The sequence below is a fragment of the Ambystoma mexicanum genome, chromosome 3q, assembly GCF_040938575.1.
Source record: "Ambystoma mexicanum isolate Mex_15411 chromosome 3q, UKY_AmexF1_1, whole genome shotgun sequence".
NCBI classification, from domain to species: domain Eukaryota; kingdom Metazoa; phylum Chordata; class Amphibia; order Caudata; family Ambystomatidae; genus Ambystoma; species Ambystoma mexicanum.
Window position 1 is genome coordinate 888,823,183 of NC_090926.1, and position 19,442 is coordinate 888,842,624.

General features: G+C 47.2%; 1 protein-coding gene across 6 annotated transcripts in view; it reads right to left on the bottom strand.

The window, feature by feature from the left end:
* Nucleotides 1-19,442, bottom strand: part of BPTF (bromodomain PHD finger transcription factor) — a 2,119,711-nt gene that overhangs the window by 2,011,923 nt on the left and 88,346 nt on the right. For all 6 annotated transcript variants that reach the window (XM_069655028.1, XM_069655026.1, XM_069655024.1 and 3 more), the window contains exon 3: nucleotides 14,602-14,825. In XM_069655028.1, coding sequence (XP_069511129.1) covers nucleotides 14,602-14,825 — 224 coding nt within the window. The remainder of the gene's footprint in view (nucleotides 1-14,601; nucleotides 14,826-19,442) is intronic.

Genomic DNA, 19,442 nt, shown 5'->3' on the forward strand with positions numbered 1-19,442 from the left:
TTGTAGGGAATCGTCCACTGTTTTCCCAAACAGGTTGCTCCCGTCGAACGGCATGTTCAAAACTCTGGTCTGCACGTCCTGCCGGAAGTCCGTTGCCTTGAGCCATCCACGCCGTCTAAGGCACACGCCGTTGCCCAACTGGCGAAACCCAGTGTCAGCGATGTCCGTCGCTATCGTAATGGCATGGTCCGACGCCACTTCCCCTTCCTGCAAGATCTCTAGGGCCTCAGCTCTCTTGTCGTCCGGAAGTCCAGCAGGGGGCGATCTTGTACCACAACTCCCTGTCGTAGCGGGCTACGATAGCCAAGGCGTTGGCAGCCTTAATCGTCGTCGCTGCCGATGAGATGCCTCTGCGTCCCATCGTGTCCAATTTCTTTGCCTCGCCGTCCGGGGGAGGGGGGGGTGGGTTGACGTAGAGGCCGAAGCCCCCCCCCCGCTTTCTTCCTGGCCGCCGCGGAGACGACCGAGTCCGGGGTCGGCTGTGCCCGAAGGCACAAGGGGGCCGCTTCCGGGACCCGGTACTTCTTCTCGTACCGATCCCTTCTCATCGTTGTGGATGGGTTCTTGAGGAGGGCGAGACCCTCATCCCAGATATCATCCAGTAGAGGTACAGCGAGGACTGTCTTCCTCTTGGTCTCGCGCCGTTGATCAAGGAAACCTTCCTTCTTCTCTTCCGGGCAGAGCTGGAAAAGCTCGGATGCCCCGGCGATCATGGCATGAAACGATCCAATCTCGTCGGGCGGGGAAGCCCGGGGAGGAGGTGACGACGGAAGATCCTCGTCGTAAACTTCGTTGTCTGTACCCGTCGCGGCCGTGTCCGTCCCCGTATCATCCCCACGGGTCGTGGACGGGGAGGAGGGCTGAGCAGGGCGCGATGGTTGAAAAGGAGGTGGAGGATGAATCCTTCTCTTAGGAGGAGGGCTCCCAGAAGGGCTTGGCTCCGGGTCCCCTGTTGGGAGCGGTTCCTCCGTTGGTGGTAACGGCAATCTCGTCCTTATCTCCGAGCATAAGAACTGTATAGCCAACAAAATGGCCTCCGAGTTGTCTTGCGGAACTGGATGAGGGGATTCCGACGGGCGGTCAGGACCTCGTCAGCACCCTCGACGTTCACGTCGTCTCCTTCGTCGGGATCCCTCCCGACGGGCTGGTCTTCTTCCACGCCAATGCCGTGGCTTAAGACTTCATCAGCTCCTCTTCAGAGGTTGAGGCCGAATCCACGATGGCCTCCTGCCCCCCCTTTTTCTTCTCCGTCGGAGGTTTCACAGGGGTCCTGTCGATGGGCTTGAAAGAGGACTCCCTCCGCGGTGGCAGGGAGACTCTGGGCCCCGATGTCGCCTCCACTGGTGTAGCCTCCAGGGCCGCCGCGACTGTCTCGATAGAGGCCTTGGCAGGGTGGATCAAGGCTTTCACCACCTTAGGTGTGCTCACTGCCTTCTCCTTGGGGGGGTGGGGGAGGGGGTCACTGCCTCGCTCCCCCTCCGATGGGGCCTTCGAGCTCGACCGGGGCCTCTCCAGAAGCTTCGCCGGGTGCCTGGACTTCCTCTTACCCGAGCCAGAGCGTTGGCTCGTGGTTGATGGCGCCGGGGAGATTGCGCCCTGCCTGGCAACCGAAGAGCCCGACCGTTCGGCGCTCCCGGTGCCAGCGGACTCGCGGTGCATGGCCTTCTGTTGGGCCCCCGTCGCCGGGGTGCCCTCAAAGGTCTTAGAAGACCACTCAGACTTCTTTTTCTCGCCCGACGGGCTCTTCCCTTCCAGCCCGTTGGCGAGACGCAGATGGCGGTCCTTCATGGTCCGCTCCGACATGTTGCCGCAGAACGCACAGTCCTCCTCCACGTGCGTCTTGTCCTCATGCAGGCAGTAGAGGCAAAGGGAGTGTTCGTCCTCCTTGAAGACATTCTGAAGCTGGCATCCAGGGCAGACCCTGAACAGCTTTCCGGGCGTCGAGCTTCCCTTCTCCTGGGCCATGTCCGAGATGGGCCTGAGAAACTTCTGGAGTCCTCCAAAAGCGTGGCTCGATGAAATCTTCACCCTTGAGGGGCGTAGAAGAATCCGACACGGGTCCCCGTTGATCGGATAAAGAAACGGTGGAGCTTGAGGCTCTTTTGACCGAAAAAAGAATTTTCCTATGAAAAAGCGCGAAAACGCACTAAAGCTCGAGAGCAATAGCACGAGGATCCCAACACTTGAACGTGCGGTAAAAATCTGAAGATGGCTGCCAGAGGCAGGGCTTAGGGAGATGGCAGTCATTGGCTGTGGTCAGTATGACGCAGAGATCAGTGATTGGTTACTACCACGAAAGACAGATCAGAAACGAAACGGATACTGATTTTTCTTTACCGAGGATTCCCAGCCTGACAACGGGGAATATTCATGAGCATGTGAATCCATGCCAGACCCCATGCTGGAGAAACAGTTCTCAACTCTTCCGGGTCAGCTGGAGGAGTCGAACAGGATTTATGGGTCCTACCTGACGCAAGCTTCCCTCTGCACACACTCAGGGCTTTCGACGTCAGACAGGCAGTCCTCACACTCCGATGAAGGATGAGTGGATCCCAGACACCCCAAGCATGTCCTGTGGGGGTCCTGAACGGAAATCTTCGAACCGCAGTCACAGAATTTTTTTAAACCCGACTTGAGAGGAAGACGCAGATGATGAAGCCATTCTTTCGAATATTACTCGAAGATTTTCAACGATTTTGCAAAGATTTTTCTTCACAAAAGGAACAAAGTGATAGCGCCGGTAAAGGGAACTGAAGCCAACAGGCACTGCACGTGCTATATATACACCTTTGGTGACTTCGACATCGAGACGGAGGCCTCCGAGGGACATCGAGTCAACAGGCATCGACGCACAGCGGCCCCTGCTGAATTTCTTTTTTCTGAAGCAGCCAGGCTGGAAATTGGAAATATCAAAAGATAAGGAATACATGGGAGGACAATCCATTCGAAACCTGGCTACTCAGTACATATTAGCCCTTGGCATACTAGCAGGCGAAGGGGGGGTGGGACGTATGGAGGGAGTACTCTAGTCACTACGATGAGTAACTTTAATTACTCATACGCCCCGACCCCTTTCCTCCATCCTTGTGGGTGATTCTATTGAACAAGAACATAGGGTGGAGCTGGGATAACCTGCCTCATATCTAGAACAAAAGGTTTCTTCAGAACCGCATACCAAACTCTGCAGTCCAGTGAGTAGTGCTTACGGAAGGCTGACGAAGTGGCCCAAGTAGCTGCGTTGTTGATGAGATCCCAAGAAGCATGTCTCTGAAAAGCGACAGCTGTGGCCTTGGCTCTGACCGCATGGGCAGGAATCCCCTCAGGAACAGGTTTGCCCATGGCCGTGTAAGTCTTGTAGAGGGCCTGAACCATCCAAGGCGGAGAGCTGGGCGAGGAGCCACCAAAAGTCAAGAACAATACCTCAGACTTCCTGAAGGATTTCGCCCGAGAAAGATAAAATTTGAGGATCCACTTGAGTGCCAAGGAATGCATTTCCCTCTCCTCCTTCAACAGGCGTACCCTGCCAAGTCATCTCGGTGGGGGCCTTGTGGTACTGTGGGGCCCCTGCAATGTTGGGAGTGCTTGAAGAAGGACTCCCATACAGAACATTCTACGTGCCAACAGGCAATGCAACACAACGGACCTTCTGAAGAGCTGATGGCGTTTGAAACACTCGCAAGGTCAGCATAAAATGAGACCACATCCCCACTCAGGGGACCAGAAATGAGTGAAGGCCCAACAGTGCAAGTTGAGAAGGGGCTGTCCCCCACGGTAGTGAATGTTCTACGAGGAGGGGACTGGAAAATCTAGCCCAAAGCACTACATCAAACGGGGAGGCCCAACAGGTGGGAAGACGCCTCTGCGGAGCAGGAGATTTGGGAAAGGGGGCAGACATACCTCGCTGGTGACAGCGACCCCCCACCCCCTCACACAGGTGAGGGACGCTAGCAGATAGTGTCATGATTACAGTCAGTGGGCATAGCCCTCATTCAGTCTTTCAGGCTAGGCAGAGAACATTAGATACAACAGCAGGTCAAAAGATGGGTGTTAGCCTGGCACACATGGCATTTACATCCTTCTCAACATACACTTCCATAGACTTTTGAGATGTTTTACAGTAATTCCATACACTTAACATGGCCGCCGCAAGGTCCTCTCATAAGTTGCAGCATGTTCTATTCATATTGCAGAGGGAGCCATTTAAGCCCCGCCTCCGCTATAACGCACGAATCGAGTCTGCTCCGCTGACAGCGGGTAACGCTACCAGCGTTTATCCTTACAGAACCTGTAAAAGGAGATAACAGAGACATAAGTTTTACAGCAAACTACAGAGTTCCGTAAGTTAATAGAAAAGACTTACCCGTCTAAGGTCATCTCCGAAGCAACTATCTTCCATCAGAAGTTTCACTTGCAGCATCTTCAGTCAGAAGGTTAATTCACCGCTACAGCATCTTCAGTCAACAGTTTTCGTTTGTAGTCGTAGCAACTTCAGCCAGACGTTTCTTCCGCAGCCACCGCATCTTCCGAAGGTATTTTTCCTCAGTTTTCCGAAAACCTGCAGACAAGACAAGAGGTATTCCAAACTAACAATAAACAACTTTAATAGTTAAAGAAAGATGACATTTACTTAGCATTTTACGTACCTGAAGATTCTTCAAGTTTTCACCTCTCAGTTGTTTCTGTGCGCTTCCCTGAAGGCTGCAGTTGCTCCGTACAGGCGAACTTCTGTTTTAAAACATTTTCTCATCCTGAGTAACTCCGCAACCATAATTCCTTTTCCTAAATTCAGAGAACCTGCCAAAGAAAGGAAAAGGAGCAAGTTATTAGAAAGAGAGATCTCTCCAACGTAGGAATGTAGGAATTAGTCCAAGCCCTAAAAGATTACAGTATTTTCACCAACTACTTACCCCAAGAGTCATTCTTAAAAAAAAGTTAAGACATTTTGTGACAAGACACTATAGAATTCTTCAGCTACCCAAGTTACCATTATTTCTTCATCGCAACGCACCCCTGTAGAAAAGCAGGATGAGAGCTCCACAAAAAATACATAGGTGCGAAGGGCGGGATTAAACGAGTACACATCTCATGCGGTAGTTTCTTAGTCAGTAGATGTTTGAGTGTTCTATTATTGTTGTTTAAACCGAAAGAGAATCCAAAAAGTATCAAGCACCAGGTCCACAGGCTGAGAAGACATGCTCCCGAGGAGTGCAGATAAGCGTTACAGATAGCAGCGACCGACTCATCCAGGCACGTGCCACACATCAGACAGTGGCACGCGCGAAAGGCACGACCCAAGGGAAAGACTGTTATTGACACCGTAACCAGAGAACCACTCGTTAGGGGAATCAGTGACCTCAGACCACAATCTGGGCTACACTCCCGGTCGTTCGTCCCAGACCTTCTGATAGTGAGGAGGAACTCTCATACGCTGGACACTTTTAAGGGAGTGCAACTACCCACCCGGGAGGAAGAGTTCAAAGGGAGGGTTGGGCCCCAGTTTTGGGGCGTGTGCCCTCCTCCGGGAGTTTGGACTGAAGAATAACTGATACCGCCACTGCCGCAGCCCAGACAGAACAGAAGGTGTGCCTGAACCATATTAGTGCCGTTGCCAATGTAAGGTCGCAAATAGAAGTGATACTTTGACATCAGTGGAGTATGGAGGAGAGACAAGCCGCTGAAAGGATATTGGTCTGCTTACTCCCCTATCCTGAACTGCTCCCTTGTGGGGTGGGCCCCCGATATAGGGGCGTGTACCCACCACAGTGGCAGAAGTGGTAGCGCTGAGCAGAGGGAAACCATGCCACAGGGACACATTCAAAAAAGGAAGGAAGTACATTTGTTAACCCCCCCCCTCCGCCTGACTGCTCTCTTGTGGTGCAGGCCCCCGATATAGGGGTTATGTGCCCACCACATGGACCATAGGACTAAAACTGTGGCCAAGGGGAACACCGGAATGCAGCAGGTACGGCTGCACCGGCGACACCAGAATTACTCAAAGAGGAGCAGAGTTAAACAGGGAACTTAGGGGACATTCACAGGCGCTAGGAATGGGGTGAATGGAAATAAGGCAGAAGTTGGCAATCTACAAATATACCCCACAGCGCCCCAGGTCAGAGACCCCTCCTACACCCACCATGGCGACTTTAGTAACGGAATCTGCTGCAACCAAGGGAGCAGCCTTAATGGAGGAAATAAGGAGCATGAGGGCAGACGTTGGCGGCAGGGTCGACAAGATGGAGGAGAGACTGAAGGAAAGTATTCTATGCCCGTACCTCCTATGTCTGCTGATGTAGATGGTAAAGAAGGTGTTCAAGATCTTTGGGTTAGGCCCAATCCTACAGATGGATCATGGATGGGAGCATGTGAACCTCCTTCCTCAGGATCGGATTCCAACACTGCCTGTTCTTCAAATGGAGGGGCCTCGAAATCTTTTGTGCTGCAATTTCCTCAAGTAAGGCCGTTGGACATTTCCAAAGGAGGCTGGTCGTGTACCGTGAGCCTCAATGTGGTCTTTAATATACCTCTCGGAGAAAATACATCTGTCTCCATTACTGAAAACTCCTGCCAGTAGACGATGCACGTGTAGGCTTCTCAGCCATCGATTTTCTCTTCATCGTCAACGAGGTGGTCGTCAACGGAATAGTCGTCGACGTAGTAGTCGAGTTAGCAGTCGACTGGAGTCGCGACTTGGGTGGTGACACGATCGTCGGCATCATCGTCGCCATGGCCTATGCCGTAAATGGTGTAGAAGACAACTTGGGAGGACGATTTGGTTGTCCAGTGTTGTTTTGAGGACTCGTGTCCAGAAAAGGACCTGTGTGATCCTGATGACGAGTGGTGTTTCTTGGTGCTCGGTACCAGTAACAGTGAATCGATTGCTCTGGGCTGTATGTGTGCTACACAAATAAAATAAATAATATTTATTATAATTTGTTTACATTTATAAAGCGCACACAACCCAGCAGGCACCAGGGCTCTTACCAAGTGTTTAAGAGTGCAGGTGTATACTCGGACTGGACGAGTGTGCGGACTGGACGAGGGTGTGAACTAGACGATGATAATGACTGGACGAATGTGTGGAGCGGACGAGTATGAGGAACGGACGAATATGTGCAACGGACGATACTTAATATGCTTTGGAATGAAGGAAACACTTGAAAACATACATCATACCACACCCCAAGCTCACTCTCCCCCTTACACCACCACTCATCTAGAACACAGAGATACTATGACACCATTCGGTATAACTGTTATCATATCTACATCTCCCGCTTACTCCACATCACTAAGTAATCATTGCTGGTTTCACACCCACCAGCCAGGCGTTCTCCTCAGGCTTAACGCAGCCACACTAGTTCTGGGTAAAACCGACCAGAGCGAACACATACTCCTGACCTCTCAACCACCACACCTACAGCTAAGAAGCAGCTACCACCCTATTTCCGCACCAGCTGCGCACATACCTGGTGCGCACATGCACTTTTGGACTCCCTCTACTCTCTCTACTGACCTGCACTTCGGTTCCCAAGGGCGTTCAACCTACCAGCGCCTTCAGACCATACCAATGGTATATAAGGCGCTATATAAATACAAAATAACATAACATATAAGGATCAATATAAGGAAGTAACTGCTTCTCCTACGTTGTTGGTGTAAATTCATGAAATAAATGATATTCATGCCATTCCAAAAAAAGTCTACCTGGATGCTTTTATTAAAATGTCCGTCATGTATTCCGCCCTTTGGCAACACGTTTTCTACATTTTTCCACTTATTTTGAATAAGCAGGTAGACTTGCTACCAATTTCAAGCAGAATATATGCATCAAATTGGGAGTACAAACATAAAAAAAAACTTTTTAGGACGCATGCCATAACTTCTAGCATCAGGTTTTTTTTTATGTAAGACACGTTAACGTGAGGAAAGGCCAAGTGCATATCATCCTCTTTCTTAACAAGCATATCTGTACGTATGAGCACACAAATCCCCTGCGTTTGCACGTTTTGTACAGAAAAGTGGGTAATATATTTGAAAAGGAGACATTAAGGCATTTATGATGGAATAACATTTTCTTTATCAAAGATTATTGTACCTTTGGCATTATCAAACCTACATTAAAGAAAAGCTTTTGTTTCTACCACCTTTAAGGCATCTTGATAAGATATATGCATAACTAACCATTTCCACCCATTACATCGCTGCAACAATAAGTTATTATGGGCACTAACACTGCATCTGCATAGGAGTTTTCTGTTAGATATCATAAAATGTTACAAACCGTAGTGACTACTGTACTCCTAGTCCATAGTCGCCTTTCCTCCATACTTGGGGACAGGCCATCCTATGGGAAAGGACGAGAGCATTTTGTGGCACCATACTAAAAATCATGTGAGACTTGAGTCCTTTTTGACCCATCTAGGTCAGCGCCTAACTGAAGCCAAGGCATTTTAGGGTCTGGACAGAGGTTGTATGGAGGAAAGGGGATTATGGACTAGGAGTACAATAATCACTACCAGTGATAACTGTACCTTACTCCTACGTCCTGTCCCCTTTCCTCCTTACTTATGGGAGATTAACAAGCACTTTCTCACCCAATGGGTGGAAGGTTCTACTACCAATTTAGTTGAAGAGGTTCTTGAGGACTGCCTGACCGAATTAAGCCCATGCCCTTCAGCGCATATCAAGACATTAGTGCTTGCAAAAAGCTGAGGGAGAGGTTCAAGCCACTGCTTTGGCGATGGTGTCCCAAGGAACGTGCCTTTGGAAGGCCACTGAAGTTGTATTGGCTCTGACTAGGAGAGCATGATGCACCTTAGGTAGATGACGATTTTGTAGAGAGTAGACTTCTAAAATAGCGGCCACTACCCATCGGGTGATCATAGCTTTAGAACCCCTATTTGCACCTCCAAATAGCTAAGGTGACTTCCTGAATTTCTTGGTCCTGTCCAAATAATGTCTACTGTCTAGATCTATCCGTCCACCTCAAGATCAGACTAAAGGCATTGGCCTCATCTAACTCTCTCCAACAGAAACTTCCTAAGGAACTGAACAGGTTGCCTGGTTCTGTTCTTTTTTCTTCAATGGTGACTTCACAGATCTTAATTATTTCCTGTCTGCCTGTGCCCTCTCCTTGGCAATCTGTCTCTCTCCACACTCCTGGTGTCTTCAACTTCTCCTAGCTACACTCTCCAACTGGTCTATCCTCTCTCAGGCTCAGCTTGCTTTTCTCACCTCTCTCCCCACACTCCATCTCCTGTTCTTGCCACCCTCCATCTCCAGCCCCGCCTGCCAACTGCCTCCTGGTCTTCCCTCTACCCACCATTACACCTGCCCTCTACACTCTGCTACCCTTCTGACGGACTCCCTTTTCTTTCATGCACACCCCCTTCTCACACATAGCCTACTTCCCACCTACACTTAACTTCAGCCTTGTTCTCTCTACTTCCTATTTAGTCAATCTCTCACTCACAAACAACTCAATAGGTACCACCCCCTCTCAGACACAACATCTTACCTTTACTCTCTCACAGCACTCCAAATCTTCTTGCAATCCTTCTCCAACCGGTATACGCTTCTCACTGGTCTCTTGGTCCATCTCATCTGCTCCCAACCTCAACCGAACACCAGTCACAATCCTCTATACCTGCTGGCTTTTTAAAGGCAGTCTAGCCTGTTGTGGAGTTTCTCCTAGCTCATATTGGCCCTTTACATCAGCTATTCCCTTTGGCCAATCACTAGCTGAGCTATTTGCCGGGGAGCCAGGACTTCCCTTGGAAGTCTAAGAAAATGGCTGTCCTGCCACCTTTTCAGTCTACATTATTTCACAGTCAGCCATAGACACAGGCTCATTTTCCTGGGCTTCTGTCCAAACCTTGGAGAGTTTTGCTTCCAACCGGGGTAGGAGAGGATTTCCGTCTTTCCCCCAATACCCTGCAAGCTTTCCATTCTTCGTCCTTTTGCAGTTTTCTCCCCATTTCCCTGGGGCCTGCCTGCGGTTTGTGGGTTGAGTGTTGGGAACCTCAGTCTGTTCGAATTCTAGGCACAACTTCAAATCCACTGGCTCCGACTGGGTTTTCCAGGTTGAACCCAGGAACATTCTGGGAGTTAAGCTTCCTGTCTTCCTACTTGTGCTGGTTTCCTTTGCTCAAGGATTTCTTTCAGGCTTCACAGGGTTTAAGTGTTTGAAGATACTTGTGGCGTTGGGAAAAGGAAAGGAGACCCGGCCAGGTCAGAGGATGATCAATATCGCATCAGAGACAGTGGCACAAATAGCCCAGCAAATTTTTCAAGCACTCTGGGGAGCCAGGAACTGGGGTCCCTAAACTCCCCTCCCATGCCACAGCTGGAGTTCGACCGGCTCTGGCTGTACCCAGATGTCACCTACCCCAGATGGAAAGCTCTGTATGCCAACTCCACACACCCACAATGACCCTAATAAAACTGTCCTAAAGGGACAGTGTCATTTCTACTCTGATATAAAGCTGCCGGTCTCCTTGTCTGTTCCCTTGTGTAAGGCATACTATGTAGGAATATATTAGTTGCGTCCACAAATGTAGTTTGATGGAAAAACAGAGCCAGGTAGGTCGACGTTCATTATTCTGACTATTTACGAAACAGTATTCTCGATTATTTAAACAAGCATTCCGAGATCATGCATGTGGGAGGAGATATTCAGTCTTTAAGAATATCAGTTAATTTCTAATGATTGAGAAGTTGTGGTTACTCAGATGCCATCCTTGCTGCCATGTTCACTTGGGAAAAGAGTGTACATACTATAGACCAGTGTAGCCACCTGTGAAAAGTGTAGTTCTTAGCTAAGAGAGACATTAGTGGCATCATAGCAGAAGTAGACTACAATGAAATCGGTGAGGGGATATGAAGCAGTGGTGTAGCCACCATAGAGTAGCATGAAGCATATTGAAGTCAGAGTTACCTTTGCGCTTCAGATTCCGTTTGACTACCAACACGCCAACCCAAAATCGGGAAGGAGGAGCAGGGGGGTGCCGTGCAGGCTTCTAACTTTGCACTCGCCAAGTCATAATGGACTCTTGTAAGAAACGGTGTGCTGTGTGCAAATGGATAGCAGAGGACGGCTGACTTTTTATGCCCGTCTAGTAGCTTGTAAATTGAAAATGTAACTCCTCGATAGATTCCTCTGCAAAGGTACGCTGTGCCTGCTGTCGCACCATACATGTTGGAGCATCATCTGTAGAGTCATACAGTGATGCATACATTTACTAAGAATGCTCCTCTTGACTTCTTTCTGGCATGCAAAGGGCAGACTAATCAAAGCTCTAGTTCATTGAAATGCTGAGCCTAACTGTTCAAGCTAAGTCTCTGGTGCATGATCAGGGAACACAGATGCTGCAAGCAGTAACATCGTCAGGTCTTCTGTTAGGGAGAATTCTCTTTTATGTGCTAATTCACTTCAACCTTGGAGACCCCCAGCTCTTTTGCTGGACTTTAGGGCTTAATTTTTATCCTGGAGTGAGTGAGACCCTTTTCTCACTTTCTCATATATTTTTTCTCTGATTTTGACTCTGTTTCTTTGGTTTTGGAGTTTGACAAATTCAATACAAAATACCTTTTGTATTGTGACACACAGCACATTCAGTGCAGTGTCACAGAGAAGTCATTTGGATTTCTCATAAGGTTTAAATACCTTCCCTTGGGTGAACTACTGTTCCCAAGAGCAGTAAAGTGAAATTGACTTTACTTACCTGTTTTTCCTATGTAGGTCCAGTACTCCCCCATCTTATGTGGAAGTACTGGGGATTACTTAGCAAGTAGCCCCTTTTCCTACTTACTCATGTAAATGTTTTTATGTTATCCTCACTACTTTTAATGGCTGGTGGCAGTGGTTTAAGTCTCCTACCATTGTGCGTTTTTAACCGCAGGATGAATCGTCAGCTGCAGTATTGCACCCATAGGTGCCCATTTAGTCAAAATGGCCCCGGTCTTCTTATTCCGCCATTTCTTGCTTGTGAGGTCTTTCTTGGGTTTTTCTCTGCGCGCCAAACCATGTTTGGTCCCTTTGTTCATTTTCTCGTTGGCGGGTTTCAGGTCTGAAACCCGCCTTAGCACCAGCATGTCTGGCAGGGCAGGAAGCGGGGGAGGTGCCCGAAACTCCCTGTGCTTAAGTCTCCTTGGTTACATGAAACCACGCCAAGGTGATTGGCTGGCTGGTTGTGCTTGAAGTACAGCTATCCTGTTGTGTGAGTGACAGCTAGCCTGCAAATGAATGGGAGCAACCTGCATAAAAGGTGAGGTCGCTTGGACAAAAGGGAGAGTCGACCACTGGACGAAGGAACCGAAGAAAGAAACTGGAAGAGAAGCTTGCTGCACCCTCCTGGACCGTTGGTTTGCCCGGTGAAGCCCTGCTGAAAAGCTTAAGATCCACATTTCGTATCGACTAGAGAAGCCCGGAAAGGAAGATAAGAACTTGGAACAGAAGCTTGCTGTACCCTCCTGGACCGTTGTACTGCCCGGTGAAGCCCTGCTACAATGCTGAAGCTCCAACTTCGTATCAACTAGAGAAGCCCGGAACGGGCAACTTCTCCCCTTGGGTTGGTGGGACCAACTGACCCCAAGATGAACTTGGCTGGAAACCCTCTGACTGTTCCAGCAGCAGCAAAGTAGTACAGCCAGGAGAGTGCCAGGGGTCAGGAACATCACATACAAGTGCATCGTCTTTAAGCCAGACCCGATCTCCATGAAGATCCTGGGGACCCTCGCGAAGCAGGACGACCCGAACCTGAGCCACCTCAAGAGCGTGCTGGACCCCAGTAGCAAGGGAAGCCCATCAAGTGTCCAAAAACCGCAATAATGCTATTGACCAGTAGCTGAAACCGCAAAGTGTAGCTGATTTGGAAAGAGCCCATAGCTGCCAACAACCTTCAAACTGCAGAGCAGGAGTCCTCCAGATGTCCTACCTCTTGTCCCCAGGACCTGCATGACTGCAACCAGAACAGAAGCCAGCTGTAAACTCTTCTTCCAACCTAAGGTAGAGACTTGCAATGGCTGGTTTTTGCAGAGCTGCTTCTAGCTCTGCCTTTCACTAGCCTTACAGCTTGTGGCCCAACAGCGATTCTTTTTCTACAAACTCTCTAAATAACATTGTGCAAGACTTTTGTGCCATCTGAAGAAGTGCCTCAGCTGCCTAGACATTGTTCAAATTGACTTTGGACGTCCTGACTCCCTGCAGACTCTTGTGACCATGGACTTTGGTTTTAACTGTCCCTCATAGGTGGGTACAAAGGTTTAACTTGAATTGCTGGGAAAGGTCTAAACTAGACTTCATCAGGGGATTGTAAAGTATTCACCTGTTCTGAGAACTTGTTAACCTTTTTCCTTTCCTACAACCTCATTATTGCATTAAGTGTTAAAAGTGATATATCAATGCCCAGTGTCCTACTAATTGACGTCACCTCAGGGTGTTGAAAGTGTGTGTGTGAAATCCCAAAAGGGTATCTACTTATCTTAAATCTGAATAAGTGTTGTGAAGTTTATTTTTATTGTTGCATATTGCCCTTTCTAAAGGAGGCTTATTTAAAACTAACTGTTAAATAAATAATTGTTTTACTAGAAAACCTTGAGTTGAAGTATTATTTGGATACTTGTAACTGAATCTCAGTGTTACATCTCTACAGCTCACATTTACCCCTCTTGAGATAAGTCTGGCTGTTCAGTCACTCTACCAACTTGTGAAGTACAAACCTATACCAATAGGTGGGTTACCTATTACCAAGAGGACAAGGCTGGTGTAATCTCCCACAGGGTTACTACGTACAATCTTGCCTAACATCTTCACATTAGGCCTGCTTGTTGGAATGCTGTTTTCTTATCTGGGCCTATGGTTGCTCTGGTGAAATAAGCACCAATAAAAAGAGGACTTCAGTTTAAAAAAGGTCCAAGCTGGATCGCCGCCTGATGAACATACCTCGACAGTCAAATGTGAAAAAACTTCTGAAAAAAACTTGTATTCTCCAAAGGTCCTTTCAAGAAAGGAAAGCACCTCTGGGAAAAGAACCTATAACAAAAGTTGAACCAGGCCTTTTTGGTGTCTGTCCCCCAGCACCTTATGAATCCCTTCGCTTTGCCAATCTGAAGGGCTCAGTCCGCCATTAAGAGAAATCTGACTGAAAGAAAAATAGACCCCATGTAGTGCATACAGAGCATGAGCAATAACTGTAAATAGCCATCCAAAATTAGACACTATTAAACATAAAACAGTGCTGCACCAACTGTAATAATGTGTTCAACTATATACATCAACTTCAATAAATAAGTTAAATGGAATTCTCCAATCGTCTTAATGATTTGAGGGGAGAACATTTTCGTAATTATACTTAAGCATGCCACGCAGCCAATTTGGAAGCTTAATTTAAATGAAATTATTAGCATTCATGTAGCCTAACTTTTAGGATCGTCTTCTCTCAAACATGTCTAGGAAGAGTTCAGGATTATATTTTAAACCCAGCGTCCAGTTCCCCGACGCAGCATCCCAAGTTTGCCTACTACATCAAATGAGGCTTTAGTAATGCAAAAATATGGCTATCCATTTGTCACATTTCCGATACAAAGAAAAATGTTTCTTACCATTGGCTGCAGTCAAGAAAGACTTGTTGATTCCCCGGGCCTTATTAGTGAGATCCTCCGTTGTATCCATGTGCCGATGAATTTCCTCCCGCATTTCATCAATTGTTCTACAAAGATCAGCTTCCCAGTGTTCCCGATCTAAGCAATCGATTAATTCAGTCAGCTGGATCTTTGTGCTGTAGTACCAGATTGTGTTATCTTTCTCAGTTTGTGATTCTTCCTCTCTGCCAAAAAAACACATTCATGTAACATAGCAAGAATTTTCCAGATAACACAAAGGCAATTGTGATGTAAAAAACAAAAACAATGATTATATATCACTTACTGCCATAGTTTTGAGAGTTGCAAAGTGCTGGAGATAAAAGACAGCATCCTTGCTCAGTGGTGAACATTTTTGCAACCTTCAAAGGATGAAAGGCCTAATGAACAAACGGTCGTTGAAATGGGTTACACATTGATTGCTGCAACCAACCACATTATTGCACTAGCCATTCTCCAAGGAACCATTCACCCCCTAAAACAAACTAAAAAACTAAACAAAAATGTTTCATAAAAAAGCTACCCGAAGAATCTACAGGGGAGGCTTTTGGTGGCTGCCTGAACCTAGCAGTATGGAATTCTAGTGTATAAATATGAAGAGCTGTTTTTTAGATGGGCAACGATACCCTGCGGTTTCCTTGTTCGCCCCATTTAGGTGAAGGGTGTTCAGGTGGAAATGGTTTCCATGACAGATTTTAAAATGTTGCATAGCTGGAGGTCCCGAGATGAAGCCGTCTCTCCTCCCCACACTGCATCACTCCTCCTGTAGAAAATGTCTGTCCCCACTGTTGCTTAGCCCGTTTTTGCTGCTGCTTGGGCCTGGGGAGCAGAATTGTCTACTTTGTGGTCTTTGTAGCCACGTTGAGAGCAATCTAAAAGGCATCAGAAGATTTGTACTTGTGCTGAAGGGATTGGTTCTGTAAAGAGACAGATGTTTATTTTAAAGCATGGCATTCTGCTCTACAGAGAAGCACCCCAGTGGAGGCAAAGTAAACTGGCATGAGAAGAGTGTGGGAAAGTGACATGTAAAGGTCGATTTACAACGTGTTTGACAACTAGAAAGGATCGGGTTTTTTAGAGGGTTTATGAGGGAATGCTACAGGGGAGAGCACATGTTTTTTTAAAAAAAAGCTTCTAGTAAAGTGGTACATTTGTACAATCTATCCACTTTGCATTGTTTAAATTACAAGGGTCACAAAGATATTAGAAGAATAATTCAACAGTTTAAGACACTGTAAACACGAATCAGATTTATGCCACTGCACTCAAGGACCTTCACACTAAGATTGCAGGATTTGAAGGACACTTCACGCCCGAACAACATACATTAGATCTAGCTGTGAACAGAGTAGCGGAAATTAGTTTATTTGGGGGACTTCATCCCCTCACTTTTCCAGAGATCTAATTCTAATTGATTAAAGGAGTGGTGGTTCACAAGGTGCACAGGCCTCCAGCACAGCAGCCTGGGCCAGGTGCACCGCTGCACATTCTTATGAAACTATTTTGATAACAAGATCAGGTTTGTCTACACTCTGCAGAATAGGGCCGCAGAACACTATGCATAAGGGCACCAAACCAGCCTTACCCGGATAAGTGTAGCAACAAAAATGCGACAAATATTTCAGTGAATGAAGAAAATCCTACATCAACACAAAATGTAATATGCTTTACCCAGCTCATTTGAGGATTGGCATTGATAGGAAGCAATATGACAACCTCCTGTCGATTACCTGACCAGGCCCAAATGCAATTTGGAAGCAGACCCACATGGTGCTACATGGAGAAGCACTGAACAGAAAATCATATTAAAAAGCTGCACCACCCTAAACACACAGCGGCCACTGCAGTGATCTGCACTGGATTTGTAGAGGGAAAGGAATAATCAATTTTTTTATTTTAGCTATCATGTGGTGCTTAAGCCCTATCCTAAGGCTGAAACTATTGCACTAGAGTGCAGCGGGGAGGGCGATTACATTAGAGGAAGACCAGATGACGTGTGGAGGGTGTTATTTACCCACCTGACTGACTTTGGCCAGGTTATGCTAATTCTTATGGCTATACCAACTCATTAACTGCCCTGTCCCGCCCCAAAACACGTCTTGGGATCTCTGAGATCATTCAGGTACATCAGCCTTTGTCCTGCCAGTGCTATTTCTAAGCAGTCTGCTGAGCGTTAAATGCAACTGTAAATTGTGCTACTAATTGTTACAAACAAGCATTGACAAAGCCAACAGTTGTGCTTTGCATACATTTATTAAATAGGAATTTGCCAGACACTGCTATCATATGCCCAGGTAATCACACCATTTTCCAAGTGTTGTCATCTTATGGTAAGGCAGTACCATTATGGCAGTGCATGGCAACTCTATCCCAAGTCTCCAGGGAAGCAAAAACTGTTGGTTTTGTCAAAGAGGGGTTCCAACTGCCATATCTCGAAGTCATCTAAGCTTCTACAACCCCAATTCATACAATTCTATGTTCAGCATCAGACTCCATATTCTATCCTATAAACTAACACGATAAAAGAATGGTGTGTGTCTGTGTGTTGGGGGATGAGAAGGGAAGGGAACTGTGTTTAAGCATGAATGGGGATTCAAGATTCTGGTTTTTGACACATTTAATTTTTGTTCGAAACACATGCTAAGGCCATTATTTGTTCCAGCTTAGAAAAGAACACTCATTCAGACGTTACTTTACTATTAGACATTTTATTCACCAAGATGTATGTATTCTAATATAATGTATGCACCATAGGATTTGTGGTACACAATCAGCATGAAATTCATTCACAAATTGCAACAAGTGGATTAGTGCTTGGCTAGTAGCTTAGTACTTTGCAACAAGTGCTTGTAGACCTTTAGACTAAACATGCTGTGAGAAATAATTACTGAACATAATGCGTACTGTACTCCTAGTCCTTAGTCCTATTTCCTTCATACATGTTATGTTATGTTACTTTGCATTTATATAGCGCCTAATGTACCATTGGTATGATCTCAAGGCGCTGGTAGGTTGAACGCCCTCGGGAACTGTAGTTGAAGTCAGTAGAGAGAGAGAGAGAGTCGTAAGGTGCGTGTGTGCACCGGATAGGTGTGCAGCAGGTCTGGCACTCGTATGATAGCGGCTTCATAGCGGTAGGTGTGGTGGTTGGGAGAATCAGGAGTATGTGTTCGTTCTGTCAGGATGATACCAGACTGATTCTGGCTGCGTTAGGCCTGAGGAGAACGCCTAGGCTAGCGGCATAGTAGTGTCATAGTATCGCTGTGTTCTAGTTGAGTGGTGGTGTATAGAAGAGAGTAAGTGTGGTGATGCTATATGGCGGTTTTCAGTAGGTGCTTGAGATCGAGCGCATATCTGAACCATTTATTCTATGTATTATTCACTCAGTCTGTTTAATCGGTTCTGTTCAACTTCATCCGTTGAGTCTGCACCATCCGTAGTGACTACTCCATGTGCTCCATGCACTCAAACCATTCCATGCCCTCTATCTGTTCCATGCATTCTATCCGTCGCATGTACTCCCTCAGTTCTATGCACTCCATCTGTTCAATCAGTTCCACCCACTTCTTACGCGCTACACACACACCCCCCCACCCCCATCCCCCCACCCCACCCCCATCTACCCCCATCCCACCCCCATCCCCCCCACCCCCCCCCCCCAGGCCCTTCATCCACCCCAGGCACTCCATCCATATCATGTACTTGATTCATCTATTCCATTTGTTCCGTTCATTCCATGCCATCTATCCGTTCCATGCACTATCTATTCCGTATCGTGCACTCCATCCGTATCATGTACTCATCCTTTCCATCTTCTCATCCACTTTATTCCTCTCGTCCATTTCATTTAGTTCATCCTTTTCCTGAATTTCATCCACTTCACTGCTTTCCTCCAGTTTATTCCTTTCATCCACTTCACTACTTTCATCCACGTCACTCGTTCTATTCAGTTTATCCGTTTTAATTTACATTAACGGTTATTAGTTTTCGATTTCTCGCTCGGATCATGATGCTGGATTGTTATTTATGATAAAGAAGCTTTGGGCTAAGGTCATCGATTGCTGCTATCCAGTTTGAGTTAAGAGTTGATTTTAGGGGAAGAGCCATGTTTTCAGTAATTTGCGGAAAGGCATGAGGTCCTCGGTGAGGCGGATGTGGGGTGGAAGTGTGTTCCACAGAGTGGGGGCCAGGGCCGAGAATGATGATCCACCTAACCCGACCGAGTTGGTTTTTGGTATGACTAGGAGGCCGGCAGAGCTTAATCTTAGAGTGCGTGGAGGATGGTAGGGTTTTAGTTTGTATTGAAGATATTGGGGTCCGGTTTTATGCATTGCTTGGTGAGAGATGCATAAGGTTTAGAAGGTCACCCTTTGGGCAACAGGAAACCAGTGCAGAGTTTTGAGGGCTGGGGAGATGTGATCTCTTGGGCCAAGTGCTAGTAGCAGTTTGGCTGCAGCGTTTTGTGCTCTTTGTAGTTTAGTCAGTTGGTACGCATGGACTCCGAGGTAGAGGGGGTTAGCATAGTCCAGTATTGACATAATTGATTGGACCACAGAGTCTGTTGGGAAAGGAGAGGTATGGAAAAATGCACCTAAGAGTTTTAAGGTGGTTGTGGCAGGGCTTGGAGACGTTGTTGACTTGGAGCGAGAGGGTTAGGTCCGAGTCTAGGGTGCATCCAAGGTTTTTTACTGAATTTGAGGGTGTCGGGGGAATTGCCCACGGCAGATGGCTAGGGTAGCGGGTGCGGAAGAAGTTCGGTGTTGCCACATACCATGATTTCAGTTTTGGAGGGGTTTAGCAAG